Source organism: Prionailurus bengalensis, chromosome E2 (assembly GCF_016509475.1).
Source record: "Prionailurus bengalensis isolate Pbe53 chromosome E2, Fcat_Pben_1.1_paternal_pri, whole genome shotgun sequence".
NCBI lineage: Eukaryota > Metazoa > Chordata > Mammalia > Carnivora > Felidae > Prionailurus > Prionailurus bengalensis.
In genome coordinates this window covers 14,411,178-14,428,241 of record NC_057352.1, presented here as the reverse complement: position 1 = coordinate 14,428,241, position 17,064 = coordinate 14,411,178, and the positions used below count along the sequence as shown (strand labels likewise).

At 51.3% G+C, this 17,064-nt stretch overlaps 1 protein-coding gene across 2 annotated transcripts in view; it reads left to right on the top strand.

The window, feature by feature from the left end:
* The window catches only part of LTBP4 (latent transforming growth factor beta binding protein 4), a 29,349-nt gene extending 26,611 nt beyond the window's left edge, over nt 1-2,738 (top strand). For both annotated transcript variants that reach the window (XM_043598873.1, XM_043598874.1), the window contains 3 exons: nt 308-688; nt 1,096-1,248; nt 2,311-2,738. In XM_043598873.1, the coding sequence (XP_043454808.1) occupies nt 308-688; nt 1,096-1,248; nt 2,311-2,465 (689 nt within the window). In that variant the 3' untranslated portion in view covers nt 2,466-2,738. The remainder of the gene's footprint in view (nt 1-307; nt 689-1,095; nt 1,249-2,310) is intronic.
* Nucleotides 2,739-17,064: the final 14,326 nt, after the last annotated feature.

The window sequence follows — 17,064 nt, the reverse complement described above, 5'->3', positions numbered from 1 at the left end:
TTCTCTAGGCCTCTAGTCCAATATCCCATGGGTCCTCCCTATTCCAGCACTTGGACCCTGATTCCTAGTCCCAGTACTTAGTACTCTCAATCCCAGCACCATGGAATCCCAGTCACAACCCTCAGCCCTAATCCTGCCTCCACAAACCCTATCGGGCCCTGCAATCCCAGCCCCCTCATTTGAAGTCCCTCCCATGCCTCAGCCCAAGGCCCTCCTCCTCTCCTCTCCTCTGGGCTCCTCTTTCCAGCCAGGGAACATGAATGGTGGGTTCTGAGGGCTAACCACGAGGCTTGGCTCCTATTCACAGATGACTTTGAGGCCCTGTGCAATGTGCTGCGCCCCCCTGCATATGGCCCCCCGCGGCCAGGTGGCTTTGGACTCCCTTACGAATATGGCCCTGACCTAGGTCCACCCTACCAGGGCCTTCCCTACGGGCCCGAGCTGTACCCGCCACCCGTGCTACCCTACGACCCCTACCCACCACCTCCTGGGCCTTTCGCCCGCCGAGAGGCCCCCTACGGAGCACCACCCTATGACATGCCCGACTTTGAGGACGACGGTGGCCCATATGGTGAATCTGAGGCTGCGGCACCACCCGGCCCGGGAACCCGCTGGCGCTATCGGTCCCGCGACACGCGTGGCTCCTTCCCAGAGCCTGAGGAGTCACCTGAAGGTGGAAGCTATGGTGGTGAGCACTGCGGGCGAGGGATGGAGACCAAGAGGAAGAGTCGGGTGTGCAGAGAGATGGAAACAGGGAAGACGGAGGGAGATAGATCCAGAAACAAAGAGAAGCTGGGGTCGGGGGTTGGCTCAGAGAGATGGGAGAACACAGATACAGTAGGAGAGAGCGTCAGAGAGCAGCGATGAAGAGGGACAGAAACATACCTGCAGACCAAGGAGCTGAGGACAGGAGGAAAGTGATGGGGAGCAGTGCTAGGGAAACCTGGCCCCACGGCGCCCCCCACAGCCCGCGAACAGGACTCACGGTTTAGAAGAGGATATCCGGCCAGGGACGCGCACCGCCCCCCTTCCCGTTGGGGGTTTAAGATATAGAAGGCAGAGACCCCCAACCAAGGAGCCCCGCATTCTCCGCAGGCGCGCTGTCTGGGCCCTACGAGGGACTGGAGGCGGAGGAGTGCGGGATCTTGGATGGCTGCGCCCACGGCCGCTGCGTGCGCGTCCCCGAGGGCTTCACCTGCGACTGCTTCAGTGGCTACCGCCTGGACACGACCCGCATGACCTGCGTCGGTGAGAGGCGGCCAGGGCCAGCCTGTGCGGGCTAGGGTGGAAGCCCTGACCGGAGGTTGGGGGGGCGGGAGGTGTCAGGGACGTCAAGGGGTCGGGCCGGACCAGGGGAAGCAGGAAGTGCATCCCGCGCAGAGATGGGATGTGCCTGAAGAAGGCGAGGTCAGGCTGCGAGAAAAGCAGAGCTTGACCTCCGGGCCGGAGGCTGGGCTGGAAGCAGGATTGAAGAATCCTGTAGAATCCCGCAGGTGTGATTGCTAGGGAGTTCCAGTGCTACCGTGGGCAACTTGACCGCTTTGGAGAGCTCCCGTCTTATATGAATCATGTTTGCCTAGTTCAGGCAGTAGTAAAGCAAAGTGGTTACAATCAAGGACTCTGGGGGAGTCGGACAGACCTCAGGCTCAGTCCAGCAACTTGCTGTGTGACCCTGGGACAGGTCACCGTCCCTTTTTTTAGTTTTTCTCATCTGAAAAATGAGCATAAGTTGTAGAATCCATGTCATAGAGTTGTGAACATCATTAATACTGAAATACGATGAGACTGAGGCCTGTGTGTAAACCAAGGTTCAAAAAAGAGAACTGAGTCCCCCAAGGACTCACAGCCAAAAAATAGCAGGGGACTGGGCACTCTGAGAACTGGGCAGAAGGTGGGCTTGTTGTGTGATACTGGGCAAGGAGCTTCCCCAGGCTGCGTCTCAGTTTGCCCATATGAAAACAGAATCACTACCTACCTCAGGGTTATTAGTGGATAAATACACATTATGTGCTTTAAACAATGCCTGGCATCGAGTAAGCATTAATTGTTGTGATAGCATTATCAGTATTATTTTCCTAACAAAATCCTAGTGACATAGGCCCTACCATACCCATCTTATAGAACACAAAGCTGAGGCTCAGAGATGTTAAGCCACTTGCCCATGCTCACACAGCCGGCAGGTGGTAGTGATTGGATTCAACTTCACGCAGGAGGCTCAGCACCCCTTGAACCCCTGGACCCCCAGGGTCCAGATAAGCCGGCTCCAGGGTCCCCGGCCCTGAGCAGAGATCCTTGTACCTCCTTCTGCAGACATCAACGAGTGTGACGAGGCCGAGGCGGCCTCCCCGCTCTGCGTAAACGCACGCTGCGTCAACACCGATGGCTCCTTCCGCTGCATCTGCCGCCCAGGGTTCGCGCCCACGCACCAGCCGCACCACTGCGCGCCCGCCCGGCCGCGGGCCTGAGCCCCGGCGGTCCCAGGCTGTTTGCTCCGCGCCTGCGCACGCGGCTCCCTGCCGCGCACTCTCCCGCCTGCTTGCGCGCATGAGCACGGGGAGCCCGAGTGGTCGGAGAGGAAGGACGCACGAACCAATGGAAGGAGGGATGCCCTTCGCTGCTCCTGCCACCCTCAGCAACTCCTACCGACGCTGCGGGGGCCCGGGACTAGCCCACGGCGCCCTTCACGTTCCCTCTACTTTTTATGAAAAGTTTCAATTAAAAAAAACACCTATTTTGTACCTTCTGCCTCTGCCAGTCTATGTTTCCGAAAGTCTGGCTCCAGAGTTTGTTCTCTGAGCCACTAAATTACATCCTCTTCCCATCCTTGACTCCGTGTCTGGCTCTTAATTTCCGTGCCTCTGTCGCTTAGTCTTTCTCCTATGTCCGTTTCTCTATCTCTGTTTCCTATCGCTTGTCTATTTCATTTTCTCTGCCCGATACTCTATGACACAGGGACCTAGTCTGTTTCTCTTTCTCTTTTCCTACCTCTCTGTTTTATTATCTCTCTAATCTCGAGAGAGATCTTTTCCCCATGTGGGACCCCGGAAGAGGATGGGAAGGGTGGCCTCAGACCCTGCTCAGGGCGCTGCCTCTTTCCTCAGCTAGAGGGGACCCCAGATTTCCATACTGCCCAAAGAATTCAAAAGCTGTTCTGGGACAAGTGGGACTTGGGAGACATGGGGGGCAGGAGTCCCTGGAGGGATGAACAGAGACCTGGGCCTCCAGCTAAGTTTGTGCTGTGGCAGGACAGGGAGTGGCAGTCCTGGTGGGTGGCCTGTGCAGGCACATATGGGAGTGAGAATGAGCTGTGTGTGTGTGTGATGGTAAAGTGTCCCGTACAGACCAGACCGCCCTACCCTAGTGGCCCCTGCCTATTTCCTGATCATAGGGGGGGGGGGGGCTGTGGGGGCAGGGGGAGTGTCCAAAATCCTCCTCCCCCCCCCCCCCCCAGAAAAAAGAACAAAAACGGCCTGGAAAGGCACAAGCTCAGGGTACAGGGAAAGGTTGGGAGTGGATGGGAATGGAAGGACTCATTGGCACTGAAACAAAACAAAACAAAAGCCTGTATTCTGAGTCATTCTTCACCCACCTATTAGTGTTACAGTCTCAAAGTCAAATGCTTCAGGCAAATGATGTTAGGGGAGCAGGTGCAGGATAAGAAAATCAAAGTACAAAGGTGAGGATACATAGTCAGGGATATTCTGTTTAAGGGCCGGGATGGGTGGGTGGAAGAGAGAAGGAAACTTCCCTGTTTTAAATAATATATTTTTGAAAACCACCCTGTGGCTCTTATCTAGCCCACGAGCCACCAGCTGTACCACACCAAGTGCATTTCAAGCAGTGTAAATGGGGTACAGGGGCTCCTTCTTGACCTGAACCCCTGCTCACGTCTGGAGCTTCAGGAAGGGTCGAATTCCCAAGAGCCCCTGGTGCCACACAGAGGATCATACTAATAGTGCCTACTCTTCAGGCGTGTTGGTGGCAGGTAAATGAATTGTTCTGTATGTCAAGCACTTAGAACGGCACCTGGCACGTAGCAAATCCTCCATGATATTAGCATAACCATGGGCCTCTGGGTTAAATGCTGAGCCCTGTGGCTGGTCAGATGGCAAGGGCAGATGGCCATATCTCATTCTTTACCTGATCTCCCTCCCAGGGTGAAGGAGGAGGGCAGACTATATCCCCTTCAACAGGACAGTGAGAAATACCTAGCAGAGCACCTGACGGGAGGGGTTTCAGGCTAGAAGGGGCTCAAAGCTCCACCAAAGGGGTGATGGCTGCACGAGACTATACTAAAACCACTTTAATGGGTGAGTTGTATGGTACATGAATTATAACTCAATAAAGCCATCAAAAAGGGGGGAAAAAACTCTACTAAAGAGGTCTAGAAGTGACGCTCCAGCTGATACTGGAGGTAACCCTGCCCAAACACTTACCTTTCATTCATTCAGTCACTCAACAAATATTTTCTATATAGTATCTGCTTTGTAGTAAATTGGGGACACAAGCAAACTTTAACCCGGCCTTAGAGGGTGGGAACTAGCAAGGGTTCCTGGAGGAGGAGAGATGTCCAAGTGATGTGAGATGAACCAGATAAAGCAGTGGAGGGGGTGTTCCAGGTGGAAGGAACAACATCTGCGAAGGTCTAGATTAAGGAAGGCAGATATCTTTAAAAAAAAATGTAATGTTTATTTGTTTTCAAAAGAGACAGAACATGAGCAGGGGAGGAGCAGAGAGAGAGGGGGAGATGCAGAATCCGAAGCAGGCTCCAGGCTCTGAGCTGTCAGCACAGAGCCCAACACGTTGCCAGAACTTATGAACTGCAAGATCATGACCTGAGCAGAAGTCAGACGCTTAAATGACTGAGCTACCCAGGTACCCCAGAAGATATCTTTCAAATGCCTTTTTTTTTTTTTCAGTCTGTCAGTCCCTGCGTTGAACAATGTGATGGTGACATTTTTGGTGCTTAAGAAATCCCTGGTCCCTGCCTTCGTGGAGCTGCAGTGAGGGACATAGACACATTTCCAGACGTGACAATCTATTCTGGGACAGGGAAGGCAAAGGTAGAGGGGTCAGGGCCCAGAGGGGAAGATCTGAGGCCGTTGGTACCCAGAGGAGGCACTTCATGAGTCTGAGAGAACATCAGGGAAGGCTTCCTGGAGGAAGAGATAGAGTTCTAAACAGTCTGTGTTTGGGGTTCTAGGTCCCTTTGAGAATCTGTTGAAGCTCTGGACATTCACAGCAGAAAAACACAAACAAACGTAGGCAATTCCCTTATTCTCATTCCCTCCAGCACCCCTGCCGGGAAGCCCATGGGCATCCCATTTCCTCCCATGACCACCTTCCTGTATAAATGTCCCAGGAATGGGGACAGGGGTGACCAACAGTGCTGGAAAACTTTGAGGTCGAATTTCAGCATCCTGGGAGTGGGGTGGGGTGGGTTTGAGAACCCCAACTATCCCTCCCCCCCCCCACCCCCCCCCACCCGCCGTCCCCCTGAGGCCTGCAACGTGTATCAAGGATCTAGCCTTTACCCTGCCTACATCCCCTGTACTAATCCTCAGCCTCGGTGCTGTGAGGCCCTTGGCCCAAATCGGGGACCAATGCATTCTCGTCTGGAATGTCCAGAGGGAAACAGTCCAGGTGGTCACCGCACTCACGGGAGGAGAGCAGCAGCGGCCCCTGACGGTCACTGAGCGCCGGCACATCCCAAGTCGCCCTTGCCCCCTAGTGGCCGATGCTCACACAGTCACCAGTGAACACACCTTCGGTCCGCACACGGGCTCATGATCCAAGCAGTGTCTGGTATACTGATTAAACTCTTTTCTAAAAAAAGTTTATTTTGGGGGCGCCTGGGTGGCGCAGTCGGTTAAGCGTCCGACTTCAGCCAGGTCACGATCTCGCGGTCCGTGAGTTCGAGCCCCGCGTCGGGCTCTGGGCTGATGGCTCAGAGCCTGGAGCCTGTTTCCGATTCTGTGTCTCCCTCTCTCTCTGCCCCTCCTGCGTTCATGCTCTGTCTCTCTCTGTCCCAAAAATAAATAAGTAAACGTTGAAAAAAAAATTTTTTTTAAAAGTTTATTTTGAAAGAGAGCGAGAAGGGGCAAAGAGAGGGAGAGAGAATCCCAAGGGCACTCCACACTGTCAGCACGAAGCTCCACGCAGGGCTTGAACCCACAAACTGTTGATATCACGACCTGAGCAGAAACTCAAAGGCAATTAACTTACTGAGCCACCTAGGCGCCCCAACGATTAAACTCTCAATTGAACGTCAGACCTGATTTTAAAAAGTGTGCATGGTAGGGGCGCCTGGGGGGCTCAGTCGGTTGAGTGTCCTACTTGGGCTCAGGTCATGATTTCTCCGTTTGTGAGTTCGAGCCCTGCGTCGGGCTCTGTGCTGACAGCTCAGAGCCCGGAGCCTGCTTCAGAATCTGCGTCTCCCTCTCTCTCTGCCCCTCCCCTGCTAACGGTCTGTCTCTCTCTGTCTCTCAGTAATAAGTAAATGTTCAAAAAAAATTTTTTTAAAGGGTGCATGGGATTACTACTAAAAAAAAGGATTACTACTAAAAAAAAATACAAATGATGCATAGATTGCAAACTAGTGGAGAGAAAAGGGAGAGAAAGACAACATAAGACAAAACCAAACCAAATATGCAACCACTTTAAAGAAGCCTAAATGAGAGGGGGTGGAACTCATTGCAAAAATGAGAACAGAATCACAAAATAAGGTGGTAGACGTCAATCAAATATATCCCTAATCACATGCACAAGAATGTATTCTGAGTTTAAACACTTCTGGCTGCCTCCACTGCTTCTACCCCCCTGGCTCCGTTCCCCCTCCTCCTCCTCCCTGGGCTTCCTCTCCCGCCCCTGTCCCTGGGCTCTCTTCCCTCACACAGAGGGATTCTGAGTACCCAAGGCAGATCAAGTCCCTCCCCTGCTCAGAACGTTCCCTTGGCTCTATTTCACTCAGAGTAAAAGCCAGACTCAACACCGTGGCCCATAAGTCTCTTCACCATCTGCTTCTTTTTCCCTGTCTGACCTCATCTCCCCCCCCCCCCCCCTTGCTTGCTCCTCTCTAGTCACAGGGATCTCCTTGTTGTTCTTCTAAAATACCAGACGTGTTCTCACCTCAGGACCTTTGCACCGACTTTTCTGTCTGCCTGGAGGACTCTTACCACTTGGCTCACTCCCTCATTACCAACGGAGAATGGATAAATAAACTGGGCATAGTCACACAACGGAATTTGCAGTGAGAACACCCTATAACTACCCGTGCTAAGGAGACTGAATTTCACAGTGTCGAGTGGAAAAAGCCAGGCACTAATGAGAATGTATTTTCTGACTCCATTTACATAAAATTCAAGGCAGGAAAAAAACCCATCGATGCAGTGGATGCAGTGATGCAGTCAGAAGTCAGAATGATGGTGACCTTGAGGGGAGGGGGCATGGCCTGAAAAGAGGAGCTTCGGGGGGGCCTGGAAATGTTTCTTGGTCTGGGAGCTGGTGGCACGGGTGTGTTCAACTGGTGAAAATTCATTCCGCTGTATACTTACGGGTTTGTACTGTTTTGCACGTGCGTCTGCTTCAATAAACAGTTAAAAAAAAGAGAGAGAGAAAAAAAAAAGAACCTCCGCCTTCCCACCACTCAGCTTAGGAAACAGGCCACTTCCAGCCCTCACGCCCTTCTTTCCCACGACAGGTGCTTTTATGTCCGCACACCCTGCCCGCCGCCTCAGTTCCTCCCCTTGGCTCGCTAAGCTCACATCCCCGCGCAGTTCAAGGCCGCCCTCCTCGAAGGACACAGGCTGCGGGTGGGGGCTGGGCCAAGTTGGGTGCTGGGGGTGGGGAGGGGAGGGATGGAGCTTCACGAGGCAGCCAAGGCCTGAGAGGTAACGTTTCTGCTATGCCCTTGCTCTAAATCCTGGGGTGGGGGCGCGCCCCCCAGTGCTCAGAGCCCAGTGTCTGGAAGGTGGGACTCAGAGCTGAACCTTCCCCTTAAAGTAGCCATTTGAAATGCAACCTGCTTACTCGCATGCACGCTCTCTTGTCTCTGTTTCTCTGTTTCTGTGTCTCTCTCCCTCCCTGTCTCCCTTCCTCCCTCCCAATCTCTCTCTCAAGAAGGGGGGGGGGGGACCAAAAAAAAAAAACCTCTCACAATTATTTACATAAAGCTTTATTACATCAGACTATAACCAAAGGACCCAAGTTCAGACTCTGAATCTTGGAATAAACTTTGAATAAACAGTAGTGCTTTTTTTTTCTCTTTTGTACTGTAATGTTTATTTTTAAACTCATTTTTACTGGCAAGGTTTTATATATATGAGGCTCAAGAAAAGAAAATGTTCACGCTGCATTTTCTTTTTCGTCTGGCCATTAATATTGCTCGCTTCATTTTCTGTTTATTACTGGAAATGATTTTGCCATATAGGGCATGAGGGCACTTGGCAGGCCTCTGTGATATCCTGTGGGATACGGAAGGGTGTGGCGTGATTTAGGAAGCTGGGGGTGGGGGTGTGGAGAGGGGGAGTGGGCTCCAGGGGAAACAAGGGAAGGCCGAAGGCCAGGCAGGGACCCAGGTGGGACTGGCCCTGGGGTCTCCGCGCTGGGGAACTGGATCAATTCCAGTCGCAGTGAAGGTAGAAACCACAGAACGTTGTGTCTGATTGGCTTTGGGGAGACAGAGGGGAGGAGCCAAGGAGTGCAGGCTCATCTGCGCAGGCCTGGTGCCTGGACCAGATGACTTGGTCTAGGGGGCTGTAAATAAAGAAGGAAGGGCCGATCAGCCCAACCCCTGCTGTCGCTGAGAGCTTCCTGACCACCTTCCTAGTTCACTGGGCCCTCATAGCACCCACCTTACAGATGAGGAAACAGGCTCGGAGAGGGGAAGGCCCCAAGCTGCCGAGAGCAGGACTGGAGCCCCAGGTCTCCTACCTAACCCCGTACTTGGAATTTTAAGTAAGTTCACGGCTCTGGTTGTCGCTTTCTCTCCCATTAGGAAAAAACAAAAACGAAACCCCAAACCGGAAACCCAAAAACCAAAAGTGCTTGACTGCAAAGCCCCGGGGCATTTTTGGAGTGGTGGTATTGCCAGGAATCCTAGTTGTGATGGTCCTTAACATGACTCTGCATTTGTCAAAACTCCTGGAACTGTACACACCTGCATACACGCGGGCGCGCACGTGCACACGACGTTCACTGTTTGTAAATAAGAATGTGAAAAAAAAAAAAACAAAAGCAGGGGTGCCTGGCTGGCTCATTGGGTAGAGCATGCGACTCTTCATCTTGGGGTCCTGAGTTCAGGCCCCACATTGGGAGTAGAGCTTCTTTAAAACACCACCAACAACACAACCAAGAACAAATACAATAAATGTAGCCAGAACCAGGACTGGCTATTAGGGGCGCCTGGGTGCCTCAGTCGGTTGAGCGTCGGACTTCCGCTCAGGTCATGACCTCGCAGTTCGTGAGTTCGAGCCCCGCGTCAGGCTCTGTGCTGACAGCTCAGAGCCTGGAGCCTGCTTCCGATTCTGCGTCTCCCTCTCTCACTACCCCTCCCCCACTCTCTCTCTCTTTCAAAAATAAATACAAACATTAAAAAATTAAAAAAGAAAGAAGGAAAGAAATGTGTTGAGGGGGGCATCTGAGTGGCTCAGTAAGTTGTCTGACTTTGGCTCAGGTCATGATCTCACAGTTTGTGAGTTCAAGACCTGCATAGGGCTCTCTGCTGTCAGCACAGAGCTGGCTTCAGATCCTCTGTTCCCCTCTCTCTGCCCCTTCACAATCTCTCGCTCACAAAAATAAAATCATGAAAGGAAGAAAGAAGAAAGAAAGAAAAAGAAATGTGTCGGGGTGCCTGGCTGGCTCAGTCAGAAGAGAGAAGAGCATGCAACTCTTGATCATGTCATGAGTTCGAGCCCCCCATTGGGGGTAGGGATTACTAAAGTAAATTAACTTTAAAAAAAGTGTCAGTTTCATTAGATGTGATTAGGCAATGTAGTTATGTAAGGAAATACACTCCTCCCCTTTAAAAAATTTTTTTTTACATTTACTTATTTCTGAGAGAGAGACAGAGCACAAGTGGGGAGGGGCAGAGAGAGGAGACAGAATCCCAAGCAGGCTCCAAGCTCTGAGCTGTCAGCACAGAGCCCAACGTAGTGCTCAAACTCTCGAACTGTGAGATCATGACCTAAGCCAAAGTCAGACTCTCAACCAACTGAGCCACCCTGGCGCCCCATCCTCCCCCTTTTTAGATGCTCAGTGTGTTTAAATGGATGTGATGTCTGTCACTTGTTTTTTTTGTTTGTTTGTTTAAGTATTCAAAACAGTGGGAGGAGAAAGAGGATGAAATGGGAAAATATTGATGGTTCTTGAAGCTGGGTAATGGGCCCCATGTGGGTTTACTGTCGCTCTGTTTTTCTGTATCTGGAAATGTTCATAATCTAAGTTAAAATTTTTGAAAATAAAGAGTTTGGAGGCACCCGGCTGGCTCAGTCCATGGTGCGCATGCCTCCTGATCTTGGGGTTGTAATTTGGAACCCCCACGTTGAATGCAGAGATTCCTTAAAAATAAAATCTTTAAGGGGCGGCTGGGTGGCTCAGTCGGTAAGCGTCTGACTTCGGCTCAGGTCATGATCTCATGGCTGGTGAGTTCGAGCCCCGCATCAGGCTCTGTGCTGACAGCTCAGAGCCTGGAGCCTGCTTCAGATTCTGCGTCTCCCTCTCTCTCTCTGACCCTCCCCCATTCATGCTCTGTCTCTCTCTGTCTCAAAAGTAAATAAACGTTAACAAACTTTTTTTTAAATAAAAAAAAATCTTTAACAAAATTTAACATTTCTAAGGAAACAAATAAATGAATAAATCTTTTGTCTGTTAAGCACAACTTGGAAAATACAGGAAACTAGAGAGACAAAGATACCTTTACCTGAAAATCCCACATCACTACTGTAGTTAACATTTTGATGTATTTCCATTCAGTCTTTTCTGTTTTATTCAGGCTATAAGAAAGTGTGTGTGTGTGTGTGTGTGCGCGCGTATTTTACATAACTGTGTGAGCAAATTGTTTATACAGCCCTACTTTTTCCCTTCTTAAAACGTAAGCTGGTCCCCTGTTAAAACATCTTTGTGTAAACACAATTTCTAATGTTTGCACGATGTTTATTCAACGAGGCAACGTTGCCAGACATTGAAGCTGTTTCCAATTTCCTCCCATTATAAATAATGCCGCGATCCACATCCTTGTATGTCCCAGAAGCAGGATTCCTGGGCCAAAGGGTGTGGACTCTGGCAGCTCAGTCAAAATCTCCGTAGGGTTGCTGCCTGACCCAAAGCTGAAATGACCTCCTATGGTTAAAGCCAGATCTCACTGCTATTTGTTATTTCCTAAAGGTTTGATTCATGACTCAGGTTCATGAAAGGATGTCTTTTTTTCCAGTTGCAGGAAACAGAAATCCATTCACACTAGCTTATGTCAAAAGGCGGTTGTATCAGTCAGCAAGTAAAGTAGAACATTCAGCTCGGATAAACTATCTTGCCATGTCGATTGCTGAGATACTAAAATATTTCTGGGTTGGCTGGTAAAATCATGCTTCCCTGAGGCCCACAAAGTATCCCTCACCATGACCACTCCAACTGCCCCGGTCCCTCCCCCAAGACTTCCCAGCCCTCCCCACAATGCAGCAAGGAAAGTATTGTTGTCCGGCCCGGCAACGAACCACGCTGATCGCTTAGTGCCCAAAGTACTGGTTGTTAAATATGTTTTATTAGTCTCATGCAAGTAACAGAAAAGCTGACTCCAATGGCTTTTGCTGTAAAGGGAATTTGTGACTGGAAAATCCACCCTTGGCTGGCTTCAGCTAAAGTTGATACAACAGTTCAGCAACGTCACCAAGAACCCGATTTCTTTCCATCCCTCTGCCCCAGCTTTTCCAGTGCCCCGTCTTTTCCCAAGATGGCTGCCAGCAGCCTTTCCACCTCTGGGAACCTCATTCATAACCCGAAGTTAAAGGAGGGCACCTTTGGCTCAGCTTTCCCTGCCAAAGTAATGAGGCTGGCTCTGATTGGCGGGCCGAGGTCACGCGATCATGCCAGATCTAGTCACATGCCCATCGCAGGGCCAATCCCTGTGGCTGAACGCCCAGATTGGCGGAGCCAAGTCACATGTACCTCATTGGTAAGGTGAGTGGTAAACACCAGCTGCTGAAGCTACAACCGGGGTGCGGATTGTTCTTAGCCATTTTCTGCTGTCTTTTCTGCCCAGTTTCCCATTTGTAAAAAGGAGATAATAATGACGCACTCCTCCTAGGGTTGCTGTGCAGATTAAATTAGTTGGCTAGGGGTGCCTGGGTGGCTCAGGGGGTTAAACATCCGACTTCAGCTCAGGTCATGATCTCGCTGCTGATGAGTTCGAGCCCCACATCAGGCTCTGACAAGCTCAGAGTCTGGGGGCCTGCCTCGGATTCTGTGCCTCCCTCTCTCTCTCTGCCCCCCCTCCCCCCCCCCCCCCCCCGCTGTCTCTCAAAGATAAATAAACGTTAAAAAAATTAGTTGGTTAATGCCAAGCACTTAAAACGGTGCTCGGACACAGAAAGCACTTAATGCCATCTGCCCTTGTTGTCACTATGTGATCTTGCTCAGCTCTGAAGGCTGCAATTCTCTGCAAGCTACTTATGTTCTGCACTCACCCTCTTTCTAGTTACTATTGCTGGGTAACAAATCTCTCCAAAACATAGTGGCTTAAAGCAACAGTCAGGCTATTATCTCTCACCATGCCTGCGGTCAGATTTGGGGGCAGGATCCCGCCGGGGCAGTTCTGGCTTCGGATCTCATCTGGTTGCAATCAGCTAGTGGCTGAAGCAGGGACAGAAGCAGCTGGGGACGGGCGGGCGGGCAGCTCTCTCTCCCCATGTTGTTTTAGGGCTTTTCCACGTGGTCTCTCCACGTGGATCAGTTTGGGCTTCCTCACAGGCTAGTGGCCTCAGGGCGGTTGGCATTCTCACAGGGTGGCTCAGGCCCCAAGTGTGTTTCACAGAAGAGGCGGAAGCCGCCTCCAGAGAGAGGGCACACAAGCCTCGCTCCTCGGCGAGAGGGGTGTCAAGGTTCAGGGAAAACATATGGAATGGGAAACGTTGTTACAGACATCTCTGGAAATTACAGTTGGGCTCGTGTTGGTACTAACGCAAGACCCACCCCTGTACAACCAGCGCCCAATACCATCCACCTGGGTCATGGCCTCCACGTCCCAATTCTAAGTGGAAATGGTTTATTGAGAAGTCTCAATTCCATGGGATCAAAACAGGATAGTTTCCTTTTGTTTTTCAGTTACTGCTCCTACCTGCTCTCTACGTTAATTCCTTCCCTCCCCTCCCCTCTCCTCCCCTCCCCCTCTCCTCCCCTCCCCCTCTCCTCCCCTCCCCCTCCCCTCCCCTCTCCCCTCCCCTCTCCCCTCCCCTCCTCCCCTCTCCTCCCTTCCTCCCCTCCTCCCCTCCCCCTCTCCTCCCCTCCCCTCCCCTCCCCTCTCCCCTCCCCTCCCCTCTCCCCTCTCCTCCCCTCCTCCCCTCTCCTCCCCTCCTCCCCTCCTCCCCTCCCCTTCCCTCTCCCCTCCCCTCCCCTCTCCCCTCCCCTCTCCTCCCCTCCCCTCTCCTCCCCTCTCCTCCCCTCTCCTCCCCTCTCCTCCCCCCTCCTCCTTCCCTCCCCTCCCCTCCCCTCTCCTCCCCTCCCCTCTTCTCTCCTCTCCTTTTCCTTTCCTTTGCTTTCCTGTCCCCCTTTTCCCTGCTGGATAAAGGCCGTAGGGAACCTTGATGACAATTTCACCAGATCCTCAGATTTCTCTCATTTTCCTTCATTTTGTTTTTACTAATTTTTTTTTTCTTATTTGAGTATAGTTGACACACAATGTGCCTTTAGTTTCAGGTGTACAACATAGTGATTCAACATCTGTATACAGACCATCTGTCACCATACAACCTTATTACAATATCACTGACTATTCCTTATGCTGTATCTTTTTCTTTTTCCTTTTTTTTTTTTTAAGTAGGCTCCACGCCCAGCGCAGATCCCAATGTGGGGCTTGAACTCAAAACCATGAGCTCAAGACCTGAGCTGAGGGGCGCCTGGGTGCTGACAGCTCAGAGCCTGGAGCCTGCTTCCCATTCTGTGTCTCCCTCTCTCTCTGCCCCTCCCCTGCTCGCACGTTACCTCTTTCTCTCTCAAAAGTAAAATAAAACATTAAAAAAAAATAATAAACTACATGATGAGGGCAAAATACAGGCTGGCACCCCCCACCCCCCCAGCGGGGATCTGTGTGACATTCCTCGGACACTCCTGGCTCCCCGAAAACACAGGAAAGGGGCTTAAGTGCTTGCCACGGTGATGTGGGAAACTAAGGCGAATGAAAAATGAGCTTCCCTTACTGCCCACAGCCCATTGACAAGTCCTTGAAACTGGCAGAGTGACCTCTAGGAGCTCAGCTGCCCCATGCTGACACTTTGCCTGGGGCGAAAGGGAATCTTGGCTTCAGGGTATCCTGACCCCCCAGGCTCCTCTAAGTTCCTTTAACATAGAAAAATTCCTTTGGAAACTTCCTTTATCTCCACTCCCCCGAGATACATGCTGGCAATCATACTCCAAGCTTATGGCCCCCACATATACATCTGAAGGGTCCCATACTATTTACTTTTATTAAATAGTAATATGGCATTTCCATAGCAACAGCTAGCCCTTCAAGGTCCCGGCAACCTTGCTCCCCAAATACCTTCAAGACTCACCCTATCCCTGACCCCCTCCCAACCTGAAGGTATGTAATCAGTTACCCGTCACGACCCCAGTGCAGCTCTTCCTGCCCACGGGTCCTGTCCCCGTGCTTTGATAAAATCACCATTGATTTTACTGACCATTGATTTTGAAGATCAAAGACGTCTTCAAGAATTCTTTCTTGGCTGTTGGCCCCGGACCACCCCACCTCACCCCAAAACTTCATCATACAGACCGTCCCCAACTTATGATTTTTTGACTTTTCGACTGTGCATTCAGTAGAAACTGTACTTCAGATTTTGAATTATAATTCCCCCCCCCGGATTCATTTATATGGGGTACAGTACCCTCAGGCTGGGCAGTGGCAGCGAGCTGTAGCTCCCAGTCAGCCCCAGGATCACAGGGGTAAAAAACCTACTCACTTTCAACCATTCTGTACCCATATAATCATCTGCTTTTCCCTCTCAGTATAGTATACAATAAATTACATGAGATATTCAACATTTTATTATAAAAGAGGTCACGTTCCCGATCAAATGTTTACTTCTCAGAGACGTGCTGAGAACGATTGAACACCCTGTCTAACATCACACCGCATAGGGGCACCGGGGTGGCTCAGTCGGTTGAGTGTCCGGCTGCTGATTTCAGCTCAGGTCACGATCCCAGGCTTGTGGGATCTCGTATCCGGCTTTGCACTGAGTGTGGAGCCTGCTTGAGATTCTCTCTGTCCCTCCCCCATGCCCTCGCTCTCAAAATAAACAAATAAACATTAAAAAAAATAAAATAAACCCACACCGCATCACTTTCTTTCCCTTCCTTGGGCTTATTTCCCTTCATAACATGACATAGCACTCAACCAGCCATTGTATCACACATTTCCTTGTTTATTGCCTTATTTTTTATCCTCTCATTAAAATATCAACTACAGCTTAGCAGGATTTTTTCATCCCCCTCCCCCACCACGCTCTATCCCTAGGTCCTAGGCACATCGAAGGCATTCAATAAACATCAATAAATATTTTTGAATGAATGAATGAGTGGACATATTTTCCCATTAGCCATTGCCCCAGCCAGACTTTGACTTCCCTGAAGGGCAGAGCCTGCGTGTGTCATAGTGTATCCTCAGCACTTAATATCTGATGGAAGCAAGTAGTCAACAAATGCAGGTAAAATGAGAAAAGAATACAGACCTGGCAGAAAGTAGATCTTGTGCAAATGGGCACAAGAAATCTTTTCAGGGTGATGGAAGTGTTCTAGAATTGGATTGTGGTGATGGCTGTACTACTCTGTAAAAGCAACCCCAAATCACCAAAACACTTAAAACGGGGGACTTTTATGACCTCCTTTGTATACAACTATTAAAGCAAAATGTGTGTTGAGGGAGTAAATGAATGTTCCCTAAGAGGTGCTGGTCGTCTGAGCCTTACTCTGTGCCCCGACTGTGCGGGCACAGTGGTGACCAAGACAGCCTTTGTCCCTGCCTTCATAGGCCGACAGTGACAGCCCAGGGGCGTGGGGACCACGATGGGGTAGCAAGGGCAGGGTGGTCAGGGATGGGATTCCTCCAGGAAGCACAGGAGACTGCTGATCCGGATGGGAAGACTCAGGGAGCACTTACTAAAGAAGCCTACGGCTGAACCAGAGCCTGAAGAATGTTGTTGATGGCTAAGACAATTTTAAAAAAATTTTTAAAAATACTTTTTCTGCCTTAGCATCGGGTCAGGCAGGTCTCTCTTTCCGAGCCACGGCTCCGGCTTTCCGCGAGTTCCCGACGACACGGCCACAAGGGGACGCTGCTCTCCCGCGCTCGTGCTCATCCACGTGGCTATGCTAGAGCCTGGAGGTCCGGCGGGGGCAGTGGAGCACAGGGGCTGTTTCGGGGAGGGGGGAACCTTTCCAAGGTTTTTATTTATTTTTGGGACAGAGAGAGACAGAGCATGAACGCAGGAGGGGCAGAGAGAGAGGGAGACACAGAATCGGAAACAGGCTCCAGGCTCCGAGCCATCAGCCCAGAGCCCGACGCGGGGCTCGAACTCACGGACCGCGAGATCGTGACCTGGCTGAAGTCGGACGCTTAACCGACTGCGCCACCCAGGCGCCCCGAGGGGGGGAACCTTTCCAAAGAGACTCCGGCACCAAAGCCGGTGAGAGCCGGGGCGGGGGGGAATGTCGAAGAGCCGCAGAGCGCCGGCGCGGTGGGGGTGTGTTCCCCGGGAGACCGCCCGCCGCCCGGGCGGGCGGGGGGGGAGGGGCGCCCCTCCGCTGGAACGCAGGGCGGAGCTTTCCAAAGAGCATGGGGCAGGGGGCGGGGCGCTAGGC